The 25,597-nt window shown below is 37.6% G+C and overlaps 1 gene segment (V, D, J or C); it reads right to left on the reverse strand.

The window, feature by feature from the left end:
* Window positions 1-343: 343 nt before the first annotated feature.
* On the reverse strand, window positions 344-854 carry LOC119781707. The segment is given in 2 exon segments: window positions 344-717; window positions 812-854. Coding segments are annotated over 2 exon segments (417 nt in total).
* Between the last annotated feature and the right edge of the window lie 24,743 nt (window positions 855-25,597).

The raw sequence follows: 25,597 nt of genomic DNA on the forward strand, positions 1-25,597 counted from the left end.
TGACTGATAGCTTAGCTCACTACACTGGACAAGTAGCCCAACACTGCCGATTTCACAAGTGAATTTTGTCTGTTTGATTATTTGTCTGTTTGATTATTTACTGTTTATTTGTTACACCCTATTTACTTCTGCCTGTCCTTTTTTCTATTCTCGGGGGGTGGGGGGGGTTTGCTAATATTTTTGCTAATATTTTTTGTTTGCTTATTATGTTTTTAAGTTTTACTTATTTATGACAATTTGACTATTTATAGTTGTCATATTCAGAACTTCAACAACCTTTATTTATCACCAAGCAAACATGCAATGATCAAAGTTAGAAGAGAATGTTCTGTAGTCAGTCTGTTCAGATTGTTATAGAGCCTGATTGACTGGTTTTTGTACAGCCTCCTCTGTGGTTTGTATCACTGTGCCGCCTCACACAGTAATAAACAGCTGTGTCTTCAGGCTGCAGATTCTGTCCTGTTATTGTTACTGTTCCAGCCGAAGTGTCTCTGCTGTAGCTGAACTTGTTCTTCAGAGCATTATTTTGGTAGAAGTTATTACTATGCCCCCACTTATGAAAAATCCATTCCAATGTCTTTCCTTCACGTTGTCTGATCCAACCTGTGGCATATGCTTCAGTCAAAGAGTAACCAGAGAGCTGACAGGTGATAGTCAGAGACTGTCCAGGCTGCACAACTTTAGAGCCTGGCTGGATAAGATCAATACAGAACACACCTGTGGAGACAGGGAAAAAAAGCAAAATTATTACTATAATTCATCTAATTTTAAGCGCATAAACTATAAGTTTAATCAATGAAAAACCCTTTACAGGATCCAGCATTTAGCAGCAGTAACAGAGCCACAGAGTACATGATTGATGCTGAAGCTCAACTGATGAAAGCTGTTTGATCCTCTGACTAAAGACGATTCATGACTTCCTTTTATACTAAATTGCTTTACATATTGTTAAGTAGGAGGTGCTTTATGATTTATCACTGTCTCTGATGTATCACTATCAATGATACTTATCCTAACATCACCATAGCTCATGCTTTTTTCAGGTTCCATCAAGGCCTTATTTTTTTTTTTTTTTCGACAAAGAAAATTGTTTTTTTGTTAGAGATTTTTCTTACTGTTTTAAAATACACACTTAGATTATGATTGTCTCTCAATTATTGTTTTTTTAAGAGGGTAGAAGAGAACTTTATCAGATTATTACATTCCGCTGTTTTCATATCTCCAACACTTAAAACTGTGTAGCAGCTCTACAAACTTAGCCAGAGACAAGAAACAATTACATCACAATTGGACCTAGTTTCTGTCAAATGACTACTGACAAAGAGAAAGGCTGCACGGTTAGGGCAGTTTATAGCACGGATGGATGGATGGATGGATGGATGGATGGATGGATGGATGGATGGATGGATGGATGGATGGATGGATGGATGGATGGATGGAAACTTACTGCCAAGCCTTTGTTTTTTCTTAACTGATCCTGCTACTGGAGCTTATGATGATGGACGTCAAGCCAGTGTTTTAGGTTCTTTTTTTATTGCTGAACCTTTTGCTGTTTGATCTGTTAAAACAGTTAATTGACATAATGGTAAATAGTTATCAAATATCTTAAACAAATGGCTACGTTTTGAAGAGATGTTTTTATCAACAGAGGTCTCAAAAGTATTAATGTTTATTACTCATGTAGTGTCATGGTTTTGTTCTGTTTAAGTTTTCTTTTTGAGTTTTCATTGGTTTCATTTCCATTTTGCGGTATATTAGCTGCTCTCCGGGTTGTATTTGGGTTCTTTTGTATTTCTTGTTTATCCTCTGTTGCCCTCTTGTGTCAGTCTCCTTCTAGCTCCCTTTTAAATTATTCGGTCCACACCTGCTCCCAATCAATTGATTACTCTTGTCATTGTTCTGTGAAGTGGCTTCGGTTGCCTTATGGAACACCGTTGAATCAGCAAAATCACATCTCTGCCTCTTTCTGTCTCTGCATTTGGGTCCTCCAAAACCTCCATAAAACCTGACAAATAGAAGCATAAAGCCTTCTGTCTAAAAACACTTTTGTAGAAGCTAGAATATCAACTTTAGTAATCAATTTTTTTTTTTTTTTAAGCACTTAATGTATAAAAGTAAACGTAAGGCTAGACGACCTAAACCTATATGCTGGTTACAGAACTACCCAATTAAAGGGACATTTTTCTACAATTTTGAATGATAACTTCGTTATACTTAAGTGTCTTAGTTTTCTAACTAAAGGCAACAGCTTCAAATTTAACTTTGCATCATACTTGTAGTGGCAATTGTTTGTCAAACCAAACATCCAATTAAGTTCCAATAAGCCACTATAGGCACTGGGGTCACGTTTTCTTGACGCAGGCAAAAGAAGTGGAAGTCCAAACTTGTAGATGTTTAGTTGATTTATTTCCTATATTTTGTCACATTACAGAGTTCAAACTTTCCTTGCCCTGTTACCTCTCTTGCACTGGTAAAAACCCATAGGCCCCTAACCCAAATGCCTGCTGGTCCTTACCAGGCTCCTACAATTATAGAAAGTGGACCGCCCACATTTCTTCCTGTTTTACATAAAATAAAGAAAAATAATAAAACAACAAAAAATAGATGCACAAAAATGCAACAATTAACCTATAAATTAAGTCTGTAAATAATACAAAAAATATATAAGTTTAGAAATTAACACAATTCAAATAAATAAAGAAATAAAGAATAAATAGCTCCAACAATACTGAAAAACAATTTCATTTGATACGAGGCGAACAACAAGTCGGTGCAGTACTGAGTCCTATTAGCAATAAATTAATTGTCTGGATAAAACAGATTATTTTGATTAGTTTATTTTTTTAAGATACCAACAGGCCATAACGTAAATGATTTTAAATGAAACAAAACGAAGAAGTCTCCTTTTAAAATATAAGGAGTACCAAATAGAGATATTTGCAAAAACTGCAAGGATTAGAAGTAAATAGTTGTCGAAAAAAAATTACTACAGTAAAGTAGAGGTAGGCAAAATTTGAACTTAAATAAGGTAACAAAATATTTTGATTTTGTTACCTGACACATCTGTTTATTAATAATACAAAGACCTCTAAATCCCAAAATGCTTTGGTTGTTAAATATTGTATAATTGGCATGTCTTATTCTCCGTTAATTATACTTTTTTCAGTTCATAGTAAAATTCTAATGTTTTTTTTTTTTTTTTCAAACTCCCTCAAATATCAAAACCGTTGATAGAGAAAATACTGTGGTTGGGATATGACTTATCACCTTAATTGGATGAATGTCACAATGTTAAATGAGCTCAGGTTTGTTAAAGCAGGAAAAAAATAGAAAATACTGTTTAAATGAAAGAGAACATTCCTTAGACCAGTGGTTCCCAAAGATTTTCTTCTGGGCCCCCCTTTGGATTACAATAAAATTTCCACGCCCCAACCCAAAAAAATAAAAAATCAACTGGGCACACACATCGTTCAACCAGATATAATAAATCTATACACATATTTTGTTTTCAAACTCCACTGAAGTTTATTTCATACTTCAGTTTGCAACAAAACAAACTACACACCATCTTTTGTGTAACTGTATTTTTTTCATAGTTCTATACTGTAGATTAGAAGAGGATTCTTTGTTGTCTGTGTTATTTTAAACATATTTATTTTTTTATTTTTTATTTGTAACAATATTTAACCTTGCTATCATCAATACATTAAAAAAGCCTCTGTGCAAAATGGAGTGAAAACATTGAACAGCTCTCTGAGAGTTTTTTCTTTGTACTTTAATCCTCCCATCTTTTCAGTGGCTGTAGTGAGCCTGCTTGTTGCTGCAGATCTTCTCAAATCTGCGTTTCAGTGTCACAACCGTCCATTATGCTCAGTCAAGCAAGCACTGTTTTTTTTTTTTTTTTCTTCATTCATCCATACACTTCCCGCGCCCCCCTTGCAATGGCATTGTGCCCCCCCTAGGGGGCGCGCCCCACACCTTGGGAACCACTGCCTTAGACAGTAATTCTCTATAGACTGGGTTTGATAATGGAACCATGTCTCTCAGTCACTGGGTTGAGATTATATCTGTGCTTTAACATGTTGCTCTACTGAAGTCATTTGTGGAAGTGGACATGACTTTGTAGGAGTGTAAACAGTTTTTTTTTTTTATAAAAATCTAATATGTTCATGAGTCAATGCTGTTTATTTATCTGCCATGAGCCTCAGAGCTGATCTCTGTATACAATTTCTCTGCTTTACTTCAAAAATAGTTAAAATTTGGCTCCTTTTGAGATTCATCCCTTTTAGAGGATATTAGTATTACTATTCGATGCTGGGGTAAAGAGCTAGGAGGAGAGTAGGCAGAAAGTCTGGCTAATAAATAATGGATTCATGTTTATCAATTTAATAATTTCTTATCCAGTACTGCTGTTTATTGAGCCATATTAACTGTGACGTGCAAATCTTTCATCAAAGAAAGAATAAAAAAACAAAACTGAGCCCAACCACTCAAACAAAGCAAAGAAGTATTTTGTATTAAATTCCGTAAAAATTCAAAAAATATCCACTGGACTTGGTTTTCAAGATTTGAAGACGTTTCGCCACCTCTCCAGGAAGCTTTCTCAATTCAAATGTCTGGATCCGCAGTGAGTTTGAGTCTTATATAGACAACGCCTTGTATCGCTTGGAAACATGCAATGGTAACCGATGCCATTGCATGTTTCCAAGCAATACAAGGCGTTGTCTATATAAGACTCAAACTCACTACGGATCCAGACATTTGAATTGAGAAAGCTTCCTGGAGCAACCCAGTCTCATGGGAAAATGTACCCCCACTACGTTGGTCCACACTGGAAAACGTAGTGGAGGTACATTAATGGCCATTTTTTTGTGGTACTGTTACGTTTCTTCTGCCTATACGCTTTCTATTGTTTTACGTCCTAGTCACGTGACTTTCAAGATTCCAGCTGGGAGAAGAAAAAAAATATATATATGACCGACATTCGCTCATTTTTTGTGGAAAGATTAATGACTTGAGTTTGTTTTTGCATTAAAATGAGTTTTGATTACATTTCTAGTGAGAAATGTATAGTTTGTTGCCAGAATATTTACTCAGGGAATGTACATATTCACTTGCTTGTTCGTTTCTTGCAAAGATTTTTCAAGATAATGTGAAACTGAAACGTTTTGGTATAAACATGGCTGAGATTTCTCTAACTTTTAGTGGGAAAATCAATAATTTCAATCAGTTCCTGCATTAAAATGAGTTTTGATTACATTTATAGCGAGAAGCGTAGGGTTTATTTATATAATATTTACTTAGTGAACATACATAATCACCCGCTTGCTAGTTTTTGCTACGGTTTTTCGGACCTCGTCAGGATTATGTGAAATTGCAACGTTTTGGCTGCTACCCATCGCCTAGCATTTAGCTGCCGCCCCGATTCAACATTGAATTCTTTGTGATTTAACTCCATCTGACGGATCAAACCCTCGCCACTGCGGCGTTGCGTCAGAGGTTGATTTTCAGATCAATGCATTACGTCGTGGCATACGGGAGAAACTAATTAAACTAGTTAAAAAAAGGATCATGGGTTAAGATCGGATGTGTTTTATTTGGAAATCTACCGGATCCTTTGTGCAATTAACTTCCTGTTTGGTGCGATCTCATTGATGGATTTTGACCAGATTTTGACCAAAGAGGAACTAAAAATAACAAAACAATTTGAATACACAACCAGCATATCTGGAATCAGTGACAGAGAGCGACTGGGACCAGAAGTTTATTAATTTCTCCCCACTGATTTCCATTCAAAATGTTTTCGATCCCATCGGGCTCTAGGGAAGGGGCGGGCATACCGCCACCTACTGTTCATGAGTGTGTAGCAACATTGTTTTACATCTATTAAATTCTATTTTTTAATTTTGTATTCTGAAGATAAATAAATAATGCTTTCCTTAATCTATAAATATCTTTTATATTTCCTTTATTTCCCAATAATCCTTTAAGACTCCATTCTTGGCCTGTCCTTTCAACTGTTTTCAATTTCTTCCTTTCAGGTTCATATGTTTTGCAGTTCATCAATACATCTGCATTTTCTATCTCTCCACATCCTTCACATTTATCATTATTTTTCCTCCCTATTAAGTATAAATTGTCATTTAAATAAGTATGACCTACTCTTAATCTGATCATTATTATTTCTTCCCTTCGGTTTCTCTCATTAATATTTCTATTTAATACTGACTTTTGTACTTTATATAACCTTCTTCCTTTTTTATCTTCATTCCACCTTTTTTGCCATTTTTCAATTTCTTTCCTCTTAATAAATGATTTTCCTTCCCCTTTCCCTAAAGGAATTGTAATTGTTATTGCCTCCTCTAATTGCTAATTTGTCTACTACTACTACATTTTCCCACTTTGACCTTTTAAGGTTAGCATATTGACCAAAAGCTGACACCAAAAATAAAGCAATCGATTATTTACAACAATATGCTACATTTAATGAAGACTAATACAGATTTTACTCTCTTATAAGAATTAGTTTTAGGTTTTATAGGGGAGAGTTTGTATCGGCAGTCATCTGGGAATCTTTTATGTATTTACTGGTAAAGAACAACCTCTCAACCCATTTAATGTAAATGTTGCGTCGAACCAGAAAGTTATTTGAAGAGCATAGATGCATAAATATATGCATAGCTTTAACAAGGGCCTCATGAAGGTCTGTTCTGTTATTCTCTTTTGGAGAATATAGACATTGTGGGCATTCATTTCCCTGATAAGCTGGTGAAGATTCTTAGACATCCAGGTCATAATCATTCCAAAAAAAAAAAAAAAAAAAAAAAAAAAAAAAAAACTTTGGACTTTGTTTTTCAAGTTTGAAGACTTCCCATTCAGGTCGTTTTTCAATTCAAAATTACAGTAGCCCAACAAATCCTTGTTTTGGCTAAGAAAATATGCAAATTGAACCTGATGCCTGATCCCAATAGCTTGACTCTGAACCGAATTTGATCCCTATTACTTTTTGGCCACATGCACATTATTGAGCTGCCTGGTCAACCCTAAGAAAATGTTCTGGAACTGCCACTGAACTGACACCCAATGCATGGAGGATAACCCAAAAAGGGCCATTGTTAGAGAAACTGGGTGCCTACAAAGTGCTGTTTTCAAGCTAATTAATGGAAAGTTAGCTGGAATGAAAAGTAGACAAATAACAATTACAATTCCTTTAGGGAAAGGGGAAGGAAAATCATTTATTAAGAGGAAAGAAATTGAAAAATGGCAAAAAAAGGTGGAATGAAGATAAAAAGGAAGAAGGTTATATAAAGTACAAAAGTCAGTATTAAATAGAAATATTAATGAGAGAAACCGAAGGGAAGAAATAATAATGATCAGATTAAGAGTAGGTCATACTTATTTAAATGACAATTTATACTTAATAGGGAGGAAAAATAATGATAAATGTGAAGGATGTGGAGAGATAGAAAATGCAGATGTATTGATGAACTGCAAAACATATGAACCTGAAAGGAAGAAATTGAAAACAGTTGAAAGGACAGGCCAAGAATGGAGTCTTAAAGGATTATTGGGAAATAAAGGAAATATAAAAGATATTTATAGATTAAGGAAAGCATTATTTATTTATCTTCAGAATACAAAATTAAAAAATAGAATTTAATAGATGTAAAACAATGTTGCTACATACTCATGAACAGTAGGTGGCGGTATGCCCGCCCCTTCCCTAGAGCCCGGTGGGATCGAAAACATTTTGAATGGAAATCAGTGGGGAGAAATTAATAAACTTCTGGTCCCAGTCGCTCTCTGTCATTGATTCCAGATATGCTGGTTGTGTATTCAAATTGTTTTGTTTTTTTTAGTTCCTCTTTGGTCAAAACCCATCAATGAGATCGCACCAAACAGGAAGTTAATTGCACAAAGGATCCGGTAGATTTCCAAATAAAACACATCCGATCTTAACCCATGATCCTTTTTTTAACTAGTTTAATTAGTTTCTCCCGTTTGCCACGACGTAATGCATTGATCTGAAAATCAACCTCAGACGCAACGCACGCAGTGGCGAGGGTTTGATCCGTCAGATGGAGTTAAATCACAAAGAATTCAATGTTGAATCGGGGCGGCAGCTAAATGCTAGGCGATGGGTAGCAGCCAAAACGTTGCAATTTCACATAATCCTGACGAGATCCGAAAAACGTAGCAAAAACTAGCAAGCGGGTGATTATGTATGTTCACTAAGTAAATATTATATAAATAAACCCTACACTTCTCGCTATAAATGTAATCAAAACCCATTTAAATGCAGAAACTGATTGAAATTATTGATTTTCCCACTAAAAGTTAGAGAAATCTCAGCCATGTTTATACCAAAATGTTACAGTTTCACATTATCTTGAAAAATCTTTGCAAGAAACGAACAAGCAAGTGAATATGTACATTCCCTGAGTAAATATTCTGGCAACAAACTATACATTTCTCACTAGAAATGTAATCAAAACTCATTTTAATGCAAAAACAAACTCAAGTTATTAATCTTTCAACAAAAAATGAGCGAATGTCGGCCATATATATATATTTTTTTCTTCTCCCAGCTGGAATCTTGAAAGTCACGTGACTAGGACGTAAAACAATAGAAAGCGTACAGGCAGAAGAAACGTAACAGTACCACAAAAAAATGGCCATTAATGTACCTCCACTACATTTTCCAGTGTGGACCAACGTAGTGGGGGTACATTTTCCCATGAGACTGGGTTGCCTGGAGAGGTGGCGAAACGTCTTCAAATCTTGAAAACCAAGTCCAGTGGATATTTTTTGAATTTTTACGGAATGACTTTGACCTGGATGACTGAGAACCTTCATCAGCACATATTTTGTATTAAACAACAGTTGTTTATTTTTCCAAAGGTTGGTCTAGTAAAGCATTAATTTATGAGAACAAAATGATCTCTATAAATATAATCACTATCAGGGTAACTAGAATGTTGTTGCAAGTTTGGAGAAATAGGCTTGATATTGATGTATTAACTTTATTTGTATTCATTGGAGAGAGACCAGATGTCTATATGATCCTATTGTTTCTTGTTTGTGGCTGTTTTTGTACAGCTGCTCCACTGCTTTAAGTCACAGTGTCTCTCCGAGCACAGAAGTAAACAGCAGAATCTTCTGCTGTTAGTCTGCTGATCTCAAGGTACTGGGTGCTGCTGTGGACATTTTCAGTCATGGTGAAACGACTTTGAAAGGAACTGGCATAGGTGGGATCGTTGCTACCAGTGTTCATCCACCCAATCCATTCCAGAGCTCTCCCTGATTTCTGTCTTATCCAGACGATATTATTGCTTGTCATTCTGTAACCAGAAATGACACAAGACATCTTCACTGTGTCCCCAGGTCTCTTCACCTGAGAGGCTGACTGATCCAGTCTGATCTCACTCCAGACTCCTGTAAGAAAACAAGTCATTGTCATTTCAGTCAAAATTATAAATCTTTTTTATAAATATCATAGAAATCAACTGAAATTCTCACTCTGAAAAAGAATCACAAAAACAAAACTCCAGATGCCTGATTTCTCCATCCCAAGACAAAAACACCTTTAATGGCACTATGTTAGAAAAAAAGATATATATATGGGGAAAAGTTTCTTTCTCTGTCTAATGGAGACTGTACAGAACTGCTGAAGGCATTGTTTTAAAAGAAGAAGTTTGCATAGACCCTCCCCAAAAACTGTTGGCTTAGATTAAACATGAGCCAATACTTCCAGCCCATTTGTAAATGTAAAAACTAGACACATTAATGTGGAACAGTTTTGAATAAACACTTTTTAATTTCAGAAACAAAATTTAATCATGTAAAAGAAATAATTTATTATGTCTTTAATTGTTATGCTTTCTACTACTTCAGCTCTGACATAAGTATCAACCTGGGATTTTCATCTAAAGAGTCCATGTATAAATATTACTTAATTTTATTTCATGATTGCATTTTTTTGTTCCAGTTTTTATATATTTATAAGGACGACTGATTCTGGAAAATTACCAGCAAAACTGACATTTCTCAGCTAGTTGTTGAAAACTACTTTGCAACAGTTTTTAACGGCACAGAGCAGGACAAAAAGACACTGAAGAAGCTGGTAAGGAGGGCCACTTATATCCTGGGCTGCGCTCTGGACTCGCTGGAGGAAGTGGCAGTCAGGAGGGTGTTGTCCAATCTTACATCCATCGTGGACAACACATTTCATCCCCTACACCAGACTGTAGACGAGCTGAGCAGATCCTTCGGTAACGGACTTATACACCCTGTGTGTAAAAAGGAGCACTAGAGCAGGTCATTTATCCCTGCTGCCATCAGACTTACCAATAACTTATACTAATGATCTATTTAACAAACCAGAAACTGCACTTTGCAGCCATAACTTTACTGTTTATAATATAAGATATTGCATTTAAAATCACCTTAAATCTCTCCTTTATTTTTACCATCCACTCTGTACATCTGGATGCAGTGTACATACTTCATGAACCTTTTCCTCCTTTGGGCACCTTCTGTTTGTTTGTTTATTAGAGCCGATTTTACAAGTGAATTTCTCTAGTGTGAGATCAATAAAGACCGTTTTCTTCAGTCTTCAGAAAATGTATACCTTCTTTGTATTTTGTTGAAAGTTATCTTTTAAGGCATATGTTTTTTTTTTTTTTGTTTTTTTTTTGTAGCCAATAGTTAGTCCAACCCTCAATAAATGTCTTTTTCCAACCTATGTATCTGTAGAATATATTAATTTTAACATCTCTTGCTTAGCTGAATAAAATTACTTCACATAAGCTGAGATTTTAAATTACAGAAAACAGCAGAGGATAAAGAGAAATGAAAACACATCCTGTAAGACGTCTCAGTTCTCCCCCCTGCTGGTGGCTTCCTGAAATAAATGTTGAGGCTCAGAAAAGTCTACAAAGGACCTGAACAATAAATATATAAATATAAATAATAGGCATAAAATTAAAAGGGCAAATAATACATAAAATAAATAAATATAAGCATTAATTTAAAAATTACATCACAATGATTATACAGTGAGAATAACGTGCATAAATAGATTTATTCATGTTTATGTCTTTATTTTTTGTCTGTTTGATTATTTGTCTGTTTGATATTTACTGTTATTTGTTACACCCTATTTATTTCTGCCTGTCCTTCTTTTCTATTCTGTATGCATTTCTGTCTCTTTATGTCAAGGAGGGGGTGGTTTTGCTAATATTTTTTGTTTGCTTATTATGTTTTTTAAGTTTTATTTATTTATAATAACATTATTTAAAATACTTTCATCATTTCAGGTTTTTGTCAAGCTAACCCATTATTTTAGAAACTAAAATTAGTTGTCATATTCAGGACTTCAGCAACCTTTCCTTTAAAAAAATACTTTTTAAATCCTGATTGAGTGTGTTTTTTTAGTGGCTATAATTCTTATTTCTTCTTGAATCAAAATATATTAAAATAATGCCACTCTTCCTTGAGTGCAATTTTTGCTCACTGTTTTTGTCAGGAATCCAGTTTGTGTGGTATGTTTTGTGTCTGTCTCTCCCTCCACCACCAGGTGGGGCCCTGTCCTTGTTGGTCCTCCCTGCACACCTGCGGCTCCTTTGATCATTATCTGGAGGAGTACTTAAGCAGTGGACTGTCACTACCTCAACGCCAGAGTGTTTGCCAGTTTTGGGTACTCTGGCAATGCTTAGTTTAGTAGAGTCTAACCTGAGTCTTTGTTTTACTGAGTCTTTGTCTCTCTGAGTCTAACCTTGATTTTTTTTTGTCTTTGCCTTTGGCAGGAAGTCCTCCTGCCTACTGGATTTTTGGCCTTCTTCCCCTGGAAGGATTGTTTACCGAGTTCACACTGAGCAAGGGAGAAACCTCCACATGTGCTGTCCAAGTCCCTCACGGAAATCCAAGTGACAGTCCACTGCTCCTCTGGGTCCAAAGAATGTCTACCTGTCCACTCTTCAACATGTTGCCTCTTCTCTGATCAACCCACACAGACTGGATGCTAGTGAGAGAAGAACCCCCCCTAACGTGAGTCCCTCACTAGCATTTTCCCTACTGCATTAATGATTCCCACGGTTCCTGAACTAACCATTGTGATATCCCCTCCAGACATCCAAGTTCCTGTTCACCAGCTACCTGAGTTCCAGATCACACTTCCCCTGTACCCTCATCCAAATAAACCTGTTAAACCTTTTTCCTGTTTCTCTGAGTGGTTCTCTGCATCTTTGGGTCAGACCTTTAAAGCTACAGTGTGTAATAATTACAGGGATATACAGTCAGAAATGTAATATATTATACATAACTATGTTATTTATCATCATCTACGAGCTCAGCCTCTTAACCTTAATATTTGCGTTGCCTTAGAATTTGTTATTTATAATTACATAGGAGCGGGTCTCGTAGCCATGGAGGCAGACATCTTTGCGCTACGGCAGCGCAAAGCCAACAAAGTAGCGATTTCGAGATCGCCCATTACAATTACATGCTGCGTGATGATGCTGTTACTCTCCAGTATACTTATTCAGCAACGTCCCTGACGTTTCACAGGTAATGATTCAGTAATTTTCTGTAAAATAATTTTCTGGATATATACCTCGGTTACTTCTCTCCGGCTCCTTTGGAGATCTTCAAGCCTTTCCTCCTCTGCTCTAGTCACCCTGCTGGCACCTCTCCCTCGCCTGGCCCTGGCTGCACGCCCTCTCTGCCCTCTTCCTCGCCCTCTTCCTCTCCCTCTTCCTCGCCTTGTAACCCCCGTGCCACAAACAAGACTTGGACTCTGTAAACGGGGAATATATATTCTTCCAGCGATCACAATCGCGCTGTTAAACTAATGACTACAATTACTTCGTATGTTTATATAACCATGCAAAGCAGCTCACCAAAACGTCACAACGATGTAGAAAAAATAAAGGGTATATTTATTATCTTAAAGCTACAGTGTGTAATAATTACAGGGATATACAGTCAGAAATGTAATATATTATACATAACTATGTTATTTATCATCATCTACGAGCTCAGCCTCTTAACCTTAATATTTGCATTGCCTTAGAATTCGTTATTTAAAATTACATAGGAGCGGGTCTCTCAGCCATGGAGGCAGACATCTTTGTGCTACGGCAGCGCAGAGCCAACAAACTAGCGATTGCGAGATCGCAAAAGCGTCACAACGATGTAGAAAAAATAACGGGTATATTTATTATCTTAAGTCTACATGAAATCTATACCCTACACAGACTAATGAAATACTATCTGTAAAATTATCTATGTAAACAAACCTCATCACTTGAGAAGGTAGGTGATGCGGACGTCGTGGAAGACATTTTGTCCCATAACGCTCGCTGTACTGTTGGGGGGGAGAAGCGGTGTGGGGAGATGTTCATGTTGCTGCAGTCTGCAGTCTGACCGCTAGATGTCGCTAAAAGTTACACACTGTAGCTTTAAGTCTACATGAAATCTATACCCTACACAGACTAATGAAATACTATCTGTAAAATTATCTATGTAAACAAACCTCATCACTTGAGAAGGTAGGTGATGCGGACGTCGTGGAAGACATTTTGTCCCGTAACGCTTGCCGTACTGTTGGGGGGGAGAAGCGGTGGGGGGGGGGATGTTGATGTTGCTGCGGTCTGCAGTCTGGATGTTAGACGTCGCTGAAAATTACACACTGTAGCTTTGAAACTCATCATGACAGTTTTCTCTTCTGATTATCACAATTGGTTGCAGAAGAGGCTTAATTAAGGTACTATGGAAAACTGAGCATTTACCATGAATATGACAGAGTTCATTTATCACCAAGGAAACAGGCAATGATCAAGGTTAGAAGAGAACTGTTCAGTATTCAGTCTGTTCAGATTGTTAGAGAGCCTGATTAACTGGTTTTTGTACAGCCTCCTCTGTGGTTTGTATCACTGTGCCGCCTCACACAGTAATAAACAGCTGTGTCTTCAGGCTGCATATTCTGTCCCGTTATTGTTACTGTTCCAGCCGAAGTGTCTCTGCTGTAGCTGAACTTGTTCTTCAGAGCATTATTCTGGGTTAAGCTCCCATCACCCCACATATGAAAGATCCATTCCATTGCTTTTTCTTCCCGATGTCTGATCCAACCTGTTGCATAGCTATCATCAGTAATAGAGTAACCAGAGGGCTGACAGGTAATAGTCAGAGACTGTCCAGGCTGCACAACTTTAGAGACTGGCTGGACGAGATCAATACAGAACACACCTGTGCAAACAAAGATCATGATTATCACACTAAGTCCTGCAAACTTACATTGTGTCAAATGTAATTATTGTTTTAATCAGTAGAAAGGTAGTCACCTGTGCCAGCTGTCAGTAGCAGCATCAGAGATACAGTGAACATGGTTGATGTTGAAGCACAACTGATGGTAGTTCCTTGTTCCTCTGACTTAGGCAGTCATTTCACTTCCTTTTAAACAAGATAAATTTGCATATTCAGATTGCTAGTTATGTAATCCAGACAGTGTTTAGATCCCTTTATAAGGAGCCAGTAAGTAGGAATGTGTCAAGGATTTGAAGCCATTTGTAATTTTAGCTGGTGAAAACTAATTTTATTTTCCAATGTGCTGGCTAAGAGGACATCAACTCTGCCTGACAAGAGTAAAAAAGAATCTGAAGATTGAAATGTTGAGGCTAAAACTAAATTTCCAAGGTTATGTATTGTTTTTTCAAAGTGTGTTAAATGTTAGGCAGTACAAGTATTCTCCTACTGCAGCAGGACAACTTTGAAGTTATCATCAGAGTTTTTTTAAACTTACCTAATAAAAATTACCATGATATTCTGACCATTCAGAGTCACTGTGTTGTTTAAAGAATCAGAACAGTTTAGTTTGAGTCTTTAACTCGTTGCCTATAGGAAGACGTTTCTTGGACATAACAAAGCCGAATGTCTTCAGAACAGCTCCAAATGACACAAAACTAATATGGGTGAGTAGAACATGATGTGATAACGTAAAATCAAGGGGCCAATGTAAAAAAAAAAATGGTGTTCCCCTATAATTTTGAGGGAATCTTTGTTTTTTCTATAAGATATTCATACTTCTCTAATCCCTTCCTCCAGCTGCCCAGTAGTAATAGACAGAATAAGAGACCTGACAGCAGATAGTTAGAATCTGACTTTCTGCAGAATCAGAGGCAGGCTGTTTCAGATAGTTACACTTCAACCCTGTGCAATGAATATCAGAATAGATTAGGAAAATGTAATGCAACCAGTAAACTAACTTAGACCCATTTCAAAACCCCACCTGTAACTGCTAGAAGCTGGACACGAAATTGAAGAAATTAACTAGTGACATCTACTGTACATTTGATTTCAAACTAGCTGATTCTCCTAGAAAGGTCACATTTAAATTAAGCATAACTGCACTCTTTTGGATTTTTTATCAGGGCTTTAATTATTAATTATTAGTTCCCTCCACCCCACAACCTGATCATTAGAGTCTGGCTGAATGAAATCAATACAGAACACACCTGTGGAAACAGCGATCCAGCTGTTAGCAACAGTATCAGAGCCATAGAGTACATGACAGATGCTGAAGCTCAACTGATGAAAGCTGTTTCTTCCTCTGACCAAAGCAGATAAATGACATCTTTTTATACAAACTGACTGTCCACATTGTTGAGTAGGAAGTGCTTTGTGATTTATCACCATACCTCATGCTTTTTTTCAGGTTCCATTAATCCCTTAAAAAAAGTATTAAAAAAGCTGATTTTACTCAATTTTCTTACATTCATGGAAAGCAGTGGTGGAAAAAGTACTCAACTAAAGTACTTGAATAACATTATTTCACTCAGTATATAATCATATTCAAATCTTACTGAACTACAAGTAAAAAGTTGCTCGGTCAAAAATCTACTCAAGTTAAAGTATTGAAGCACTCGCTTCCGAATGTACTTAAAGGAATAGTACACCCAAAACATGATTAGCCTTCATTTTCTACTCACCCCCATGCTGAACAACACTCTGGAGTACTTTTTTGATATCTCAAATGCATCTGGAGATCTGGGAGGCTTCTTGCTGTCTGCTGACATTCAAATAATGGAGGTGCCCAGCGCCCGAGGCAGAAAGGTCCATAAAAGTCCACAAAAAACGTTTCAATATTCCTCCATAGTGCTCGTCCAATGTATTCCAAGTGTCCTGAGTGGGTAGCATCCAGAATTTACTCGAAACAAAGTCATTTAGAATGTTTTTAGAGCATAAACAGTAGTGTATAGGATTTCCTGAAAGCGCGCACATGCGCGATCACGACGCTACGGAAGCCGGCAGACCAAACCAGCGCATTCAGCTCGGCAAAGAACTCATGCTCTTCCTCAACACTGAAGTTCTCAGACATTTTTCTTTCGTTGTTTCTTTCTTTGCACAGGTAAACGGCACATTTCTTCTTCTACGCTTGCATTATTGGAAGAGCAGACGCTGAATGCGCACTTTCATCTGGTTTGGTCTGCCGGCTTCCGTAGCGTCGTGATCGCGCAGGTGCGCGCTTTCAGGAAATCCTATACACTACTGTTTATGCTCTAAAAACATTCTAAATGACTTTGTTTCAAGTAAATTCTGGATGCTACCCACTCAGGACACTTGGAATACATTGGACGAGCAGTATGGAGGAATATTGACACGTTTTTTGTGGACTTTTATGGACCTTTCTGCCTCGGGCACCATAGACCTCCATTATTTGAATGTCAGCAGACAGCAAGAAGCCTCCCAGATCTCCAGATGCATTTGAGATATCAAAAAAGTACTCCAGAGTGTTGTTCAGCATGGGGGTGAGTAGAAAATGAAGGCTAATCATGTTTTGGGTGTACTATTCCTTTAAGTATTTAAAAGTACATGGCTCTAAAAGTATTCAAAGGTTCAAATAACATTTTCTAATATCAATACATTGCTGTATAATTTTCAGAGTAAATTATATATTGTTACTTTCAGAAACCACCTGATGCATTGATGCATAGAACTGCTGCTACAAATTCTACACCACCTGTAAAAACCTTCAGCATAAAAATGATATACAAAAATAAAGACTGCTATTTTGGTATTTTTTATTTGAAAAAAACATAAAAAAAACAGGAGAGTCTTAATCCTCCTCTTACTCTCACATGTGAATAGAGGTCTCTCCAGGTTAAATCTATTTCAACCTGGAGAGACTCGCACAGAAAAGCTGCAATTAAAAAATATTAAGTTTATTTATATAGGTAACACAATCACATTCTTTAAAATATTTCTATCTAAGGAAAACCAGCTGTTTGCGGAGAGGAAAACTCCCTTTAACAGCAACAAACCTCCAGCAGACCCAGGCTCAATTTGAGCGGCCATCTGCTGAGGCTGACTGGGGTTCAAGGAGACAGAAGTTGATAAAGACATAAACAAAATGAGTTATTTGGCACTTGGGCCCCCACAGAAGCTGCCGATGCTGTGAATCAATGTACACTTGGATGAGTAACCTAGAAAAGGATTAGGGTAGTCTTCAACTGGGAGCCCAGAAGCTGGTGATGAAATAAGCTAGAGGGTGAGTGGGACTTAGGGGGTGGTTATGCTCCTGCAGCAGTGTGTCGCAGTCAGCTTGTAGCAGATATTTTGATTTATCCCCAATTTTGAATGATGGTCTGCACTGTTATTCTACGCCACAACGCAAGAAGGACAATCACGAACTACAGTGCCTGTTTTCTAGATATAGCCGAGGCAGTAGAGAAATGGGGGCAAGTTTATGCGACAACGGAGGGACATAAGGGGGAAAAAAGAGTGGGGATCCAGGTGGAAAAAGGGTCCCAGTTTTCTCGTGCACCTCGTTCTTCCAGCTAGTCCATCATCACAAGTCGTTTTCCGTAATAGCAGTCATACAAACAAAACAAGCTGATAAGGAGCCAAACAGGAACTATGGATAGTTTCATGCTCAGAATGGTAATCTGTGATACCGGGCATTTGCCCGGGTGACCGGTCCTAATTTCAGCGTGCGAGGGCCGACCCTCCTTAAATCATACCGGCCCCAACTTTACTCTCCGTCCGAAGCATCTTCCCGTGACAGTAGAGGTAACAACACTCTGGCTTACGTTGTAGACCTAGTATGTGGGAGTGGCTTTTGTGCTATTGTGGACGTTACGTATGAGGTGCCCCAGGGACATAAAGCTTTCATACACACTACTAAAAAGCTTTCATATACACTACTAAAAAGCTTTCATATACACTACTAAAAAGCTTTCATATACACTACTAAAAAGCTTTCATATACACTACTAAAAAGCTTTCATATACACTACTAAAAAGCTTTCATATACACTACTAAAAAGCTTTCATATACACTACTAAAAAGCTTTCATATACACTACTAAAAAGCTTTCATATACACTACTAAAAAGCTTTCATATACACTACTAAAAAGCTTTCATATACACTACTAAAAAGCTTTCATATACACTACTAAAAAGCTTTCATATACACTACTAAAAAGCTTTCATATACACTACTAAAAAGCTTTCATATACACTACTAAAAAGCTTTCATATACACTACTAAAAAGCTTTCATATACACTACTAAAAAGCTTTCATATACACTACTAAAAAGCTTTCATATACACTACTAAAAAGCTTTCATATACACTACTAAAAAGCTTTCATATACACTACTAAAAAGCTTTCATATACACTACTAAAAAGCTTTCATATACACTACTAAAAAGCTTTCATACACACTACTAAAAAGCTTTTATATACACTACTAAAAAGCTTTCATACACACTACTAAAAAGCTTTTATATACACTACTAAAAAGCTTTCATACACACTACTAAAAAGCTTTCATATACACTACTAAAAAGCTTTCATACACACTACTAAAAAACTTTTATATACACTACTAAAAAGCTTTCATACACACTACTGAAAAGCTTTCATGTACACTACTAAAAAGCTTTCATATACACTACTAAAAAGCTTTCATATAAAATACAAAAAAACTTTCATACACACTACTAAAAAGCTTTCATATACACTACTAAAAAGCTTTCATATATTCCTAAAAAGCTTTCATATACAGTACACTACTGCAAAGCTTTAATACATACTACTGCAAGGCTTTCAAAGCTTTTTATTAGTGTGTATGAAAGCTTTTTAGTATTATGTATGAAAGCAGTTATTATTATTAACCCTAACCATCAACATTTTTATTACTTTAGATATTGCAATATCAATAACAAAATAACACTTCAAGAACAGTTTGTTTGGTTGTACTTTTTTATTGCAGTGAAAGCAAGAATGAAAAGCCATCAGATAAGAAACAAACATTGTAAAAGCAGCAACTTTGTCCTGTGAATAATGATTTGGTCTAATTTAAGCGCGGTTTCTCTGCCTCCGCGATGTGTGGTCTGGTGCCTCGCCTTTCCTGTCCACTGCGTGTGTTGGATCCTGTGGATTCCTGTCTGGTTCCTGTCGGTGGAGGCCGGGATGGAGCGTTCCAGTCCCGTGGTCCCTGCGCTTCTCGGCCCTGTAGACGCAGGGTGAATCCTAGCAACCTGCGCCTTCTCTGCCGGGAGTCCCGGACGGCAGCTGATGACGTGGATCCGCCGATTTCTGTCAGGATTGGTTTGGTAAATGCCAGGTCGCTGGCAAATAAAACTTTCGTAATTAGGGATTTCTTTTCCTCTCAAGGATTACATTTTTTTATTTATAACAGAATCATGGACACGTGGCTTGGGTGACGCCAGCATTTTTAATGAACTTGTCCCAGGAAACTGCAGCTATTTTAATTCTCCAAGGATGTCGGGCTCTGGTGGAGGAATAGTGACTGTTTTTAAAAGTAGTTTTACTTGCAAGCAGTTGCCTGTACCCTCGTTTAGTAGCTTTGAGCTGAGCCTATTTGAACTTGGCAGCTCTCACACTGTGTTGTGTGCTGCAGTCTAACAGCCACCAAAGTATAACAAAAATTTTATAAATGACTTTTCTGATTTCTTGGCCAATATCATGCCAAAATATGACCGAGTTCTCATTGTTGGTGATTTTAATATTCATGTCTGCTGTCCGACTTCACCTATGGCTCAGTCATTTCTTAATGTTATTAATTCTTTTAATTTTGTGCAGTCTGTGACTGGTGCTACTCATGAACATGGTCACACTCTCGATTTGGTTTTATCTTATGGTCTACCAGTCTTTAACTTAGAAATTGGTGACTCATTCTTTTCTGACCATATGCCTGTTTTATTTGAGACAACGCTGTCCCGTGGAAAAGCTAAAACTCGAGCTGCAGCTCGGCTCTGTCGTGTTTTTAACCCTACTACTGCTGGTCAGTTTTCTTCTGTTTTTAATCAGAACTGTACTATTCCAGAGGATGTGGGAAATAACACTGAGGAACTGGTTTTATTCTACCAGTAAAGCAGCCTTGGATTTGATGGCACCTCTAAAAATTAGATTTCCAAAATCCAAGCATGAACCCTGGTTAAATGAGGTCACTCGGGCTGCCAGGAGAGACAGCCGCAGAGCAGAACGCAAACGGAGAAAGGACAAATTACAGGTGTCTCTCCAAACATTAAAGGAATGTTGGAATGTTGGCGTCGTGTTTGATTGTATCAAATAGTCAGAATCCTGCTATCCTATTTAAAATTATGAACTCTGTTCTAAATGATTCACATAGTGGCTTCATGGAGACCTCACCTGCTGCATGTGAAAACTTGTTACACTTTTTTGATGAGAAAGTTGCTTCTATTAGGGCCCAGATTATCCCCTCTTCTTATGATCCTTCAGTTGTGGTGCCTTGTTCTGGTGTTTTCCACAGCTTTGAATGTGTGAACTTGCAATTATTGCAGGAGGTGGTTAGTCACTTAAGGCCAACTGGTTCTCCAGATGATGTTATTTCGCCCCAATTATTTAAAGAAGCTTTCTCTGCTATAGGTCCTTCTGTCCTTGCTCTTGTAAATAGTAGCTTGTCCTCGGGCATTGTTCCTAAAGCTCTGAAGCATGCAGTTCTGCAGCCTCTACTTAAGAAACCAGTTTTGGATCCTACTGTTCTGGCAAATTATCGACCTATCTCTAAATTGCCTTTTATTTCAAAAATTCTTGAGAAGGTAGTCTGTAATCAGCTAATGGCTTATCTTAATGAACATAATATATTAGAGGTTTTTCAGTCCGGTTTTAAACCAATTCATAGCACAGAGTCAGCCCTTTTAAAAGTTTTTAATGATATACTTTTAGCAACTGATTCAGGTGACGTTGTTGTTTTGGTGCTGTTGGATTTATCATCTGCTTTTGATACAGTTGATCATGTCATTTTACTTTCCCGTCTGGAACAGTGGGTGGGCGTCGGTCACATAGCTCTAGATTGGTTTAGATCATATTTGGCTGAACGTACTTTTTGTGTCTGTCTTGATGGCCATAGGTCCCCCTCTGCTCCACTGTCGTGTGGTGTCCCACAGGGCTCAGTTCTATGCCCGCTCCTTTTCTCACTTTACCTTCTTCCGCTCGGCTCTATTTTTAGAAAACATGGGATTGCCTTTCACTGCTATGCAGATGACACACAGATATACTTACCGCTAAAGAATGTAAACTCCACCTCTCTTCGGTCTCTGTTTTTATGTCTTGAAGATGTAAAGGCCTGGGTGGCCCTAAATTTTTTAAAACTCAATGAGGGCAAGACGGACGTAATGATCTTTGGCAGATCCACTGCTGATTCCGTGACCAGTCTTGGCTCCTTGGCTCAGTACGTTAAGCCGGTTATTACAAATTTAGGGGTTAAGATGGATGCTGGTCTTAAAATGGAAGCGCACATCAGAGCCGTTATAAAGTCCAGCTTTTTCCACTTAAGGCAGCTAGCAAAAGTAAAACCCATTCTTTCCAGACAGCATTTCGAAACAGTGATCCATGCATTTGTGACCACACGGCTGGATTACTGTAACTCACTTTATACAGGGGTCAGTGACTTGTATATTTCTCATCTTCAGAGGGTTCAAAATGCTGTTGCACGTCTTTTAACAGGTACACGAAAATTCGACCACATTTCCCCTGTTTTAGCTTCCTTACACTGGCTGCCAGTACATTTTAGGATTAATTTTAAAATTCTTTTATTTGTTTTTAAATCTCTTAATGGCCTTGCTCCTTCTTATCTGTCTGAGCTGTTGCCTTCTTACACTACCTCCCGTTCCCTCAGGTCAGCTAATCAGTTGCTTCTGAGGGTCCCAAAGACAAAATGCAAGCTCAGGGGGGGCCGTGCTTTTTCTGTGGCAGCTCCTAAGCTGTGGAATGATCTGCCTCTGAGCATAAGACAGGCCTCTTCTCTTGCTGTTTTTAAGTCCCTTCTTAAGACTCATCTTTTTTCCTTGGCTTTTGGCACAATTTGAGAGGTTTTACTTTGTTTTTATTCTTTTTGTATACTAATATGTATTTTACACTTGTTTTTTCTCTATTTTATAATTTTATTGTATTTTATGATTGTGTACAGCACTTTGGTCCTGTTCGGTGTATGAAGTGCTTCATAAATAAAGTTGGTATGGTATGGTACGGTAAGCCTACATATATACCACACACTGTCTTGTCAGATATGTAGAGACAGTATAAATCTGGGTTAGAATAGACTGCAGGGGAGATTTAAAGAAGATTTTATCTTTATTGCAAATTTGTTAAAACTATTAAAGCCTCCCCTAAAATTAAAACTTCTACCTAATAAAGCTGTTTTTGTTGAAAAACTCAACCTTATCATGCTTTATCATTGCAAAATGTAGAATATATTGTACTGCAAGTTTAGTTTTAATTAGCCATTAATGCACAGAAAGAGTAAGTAATATAAGGGACTGGTAATATCAAGTCTCACATGTATATTTTTCACCTGATCATTGTCATAAATAATCAGAAAAATTTCTTTCATACTATAAAATAAATTTTTTTTAAAAGAAGACCTCATCAACTTTCCCCTAATCCGTTATTTGCCTGTCCACTCTCCAACACCACCACTGCAACTTTGAATATCAAAAGATTGGTTCAGTCTCAGTCTGTGTCTGACCATCAGCATCTATAAAGAGAAAGCTCATTAGAAGCTGAACATTAGTGATATTTATTCATCATTTATCTGTGTAAACCGGCTGTTAGCTTTTTTCAGGCATTGTAACTTTCGCTGTGGCAAAAGCAATCACAACTTTAGTTCTGATCACTGTAGCAACCATTTTTCCCTCCTCAATCTTTAATGAGTTTCTAATAACTGATTTACTGCAGGCCTGTATTTAACTATGGAACTTTATCAATGTTTCACTGACTGTATGGTTTTTCCTTATTAAAGCATTTTTGCTCTTCAAGAGACTGAGATTTTTGCCAATCCTTTTTTACAAAACAGCTGGAACTCAGTGACGTAGGATGGAGATCGTTTTCCATTCTTTCCCGAGATTCTTCATTGGATTCAGGTCTAGAATTTGACTTGGCCATTCTAACACCCGGATATGTTTATTTGTGAACTTTAACATTATAGATTTTGCTTTATGTTTTGGATCATTGTCTTGTTTGAAGATAAATCTCTGTCCCAGTCTTAGGTCCTCTGCAGACTCCAAGAGGTTTTCTTCCAGAGTGCTCCTGTATTTGGGTGCATCAATTTTCCCATTTATTTTAACAATCTTTGTTGTTTCTGCTGAAGAAAAGCAGGCCCAAATCATGATGCTGCCACCACCATGTTTGAAAGTGGGAACATAGTGTTAAGGGTGATGAGTTGCGTTGTTTTACACCAAACATAACATTTTGCATTATTGCCAGAAAGTTTGATTTTGGATCCCTGCACTTGATTCATCGTGATCTTGGGTCTCTTGGCTTCTCAGTCTTCTCTTTGTTTGAGCTGAAAATTTAGAGGCATGGCCAGGTCTTTGTAGATTTGCAGTGGTCTGATAATCCATCCATTTCAATATTTTGACTTGCACAGTGCTCCTTGGGATGTTTAAAGCTTGGGAAACCTTTTTGTATCCAAATCTGGCTTTATTTTTATTAATTTGTTTTGTTTGTTTATGGTGTCCTATCTGGCAATGTGGCAATAACAATTGCTTTAATGGCAGAAAGAGCCCAACAGATTTTATTCTCACTGGTGGAGCATTAATGCCTTTACCATAATGATCTCCTTGATTTAAATGTGTAAATAGTTTTATTATGAGTTATGTCGGTAATAATTCATGTTCTATGGACGCTACATTGGCAAAGTAGCAGAGGAGAGGGATATGTAAAGAAAAAAGAAAGAAAGAGACGGATTAATAAAACTTCAATTAGCTTCGTCTGCAAAGAGGGATGTAAAAAGAACAGCACAAATATAGAATTACAGACAGATACATTATTTCTAAGTAGCCAAAAACAGAAATAATTTAGGAATTGTGATACAGTCATCAACTATTATCATGAAAATTAAATATCAAGAACGTTGATCAGGGATGCGGTACAGTTGTTCACTATTCAGCCATCCATTTATTTTTTGGGGAAATTTCTGGTTTAAATGAAAGATTTGTTCTTCATTAGGCATAAGAGCAGTAGTGGGGATTTATCAGCAAAGCTTTAAATTATTGTAAAATTGCATATCTATTCATGTCATGATGGGGTTCCTAAGAGTAAGCCCAAGATGCAGAACACACACGGAGACACTGGTAAAAGTCCAAAAGAGTTTATTTAAGGACACAAGCACATGGATATTTACTGGAACAGTTCAGGCAGGGGGCTGGTTCACTGGGGTCTGTGCAGGGAAGGGGAGATGGCTGGTTAGCTGAGTTCATGTGAGGCTAAGCAACTAGCTTAATGCTTAGCAAGGCTGGCCTAGATCTGAGCTTCCAGCTCACTGCAGAGAACAACAGGGGAAAATCCACATGGGAACCTCTAGGGAAACTCCACAGAGAAGTCATCAGGCTTCATCCACGTAGGAATCTTCGGGTTGGCTCACCAGGGCAGATAGCAGGTTAGGCTCACCTAGAGCTTCTGGCTGGAGACAGGTTTCCTGTGATGCAGCTCTCCCAGAGCTGCAGGCCAGAAACAGGTTACCAGTGAGGCAGCTCTTCCAGGGCTTCACGAGGAGACAGGAGGTTAAGCTCATCCAGAGCTCGAAGAGACAGGATTCCTGTGAGGCAGAAACAGGGAAGAGTTAGAATCTGATCTCACACTAGAGATAACCAAGCTTCTTCCAGTAACAGAGGCTCAGGTTGCTAACCAACTAAGATCAACACTGCGGCGTTGAGGCAAGATCTGAAGTCAGCTTATATAGGAGAGGTCTTCTGATGAGAGGATTAGCAACAGGTGTGCAGGAAGGTTCCAGCTCCAGAAGACCCACGGCCCACTCTGCTGGAGGCAGAGGGTAGTCTCCAGATCCCCACAGTAACTCAACCCTAAGGGAAAAACACAGAGCAGAAGAGGGTCCTCGGCGCCCTCTGGAGGGCAAGCCTGAGGATCCTAACAATTCATAGTAAAGATTCTCAGTAGATTGAACCATGAAGGGCAGATATTTTCTTTAAATCCAGATCAGCATTGAAATTGTCTGTTTAACCAATTAAGGATCTTATTTAAAATAAAGCAATTATCTTAAAATGCATAACTAGATATTTGCAGTTTATAAAGTGAAAACAGCTAAAA

Source organism: Cyprinodon tularosa, unplaced genomic scaffold (assembly GCF_016077235.1).
Source record: "Cyprinodon tularosa strain WSP-4 unplaced genomic scaffold, ASM1607723v1 ctg181, whole genome shotgun sequence".
NCBI lineage: Eukaryota > Metazoa > Chordata > Actinopteri > Cyprinodontiformes > Cyprinodontidae > Cyprinodon > Cyprinodon tularosa.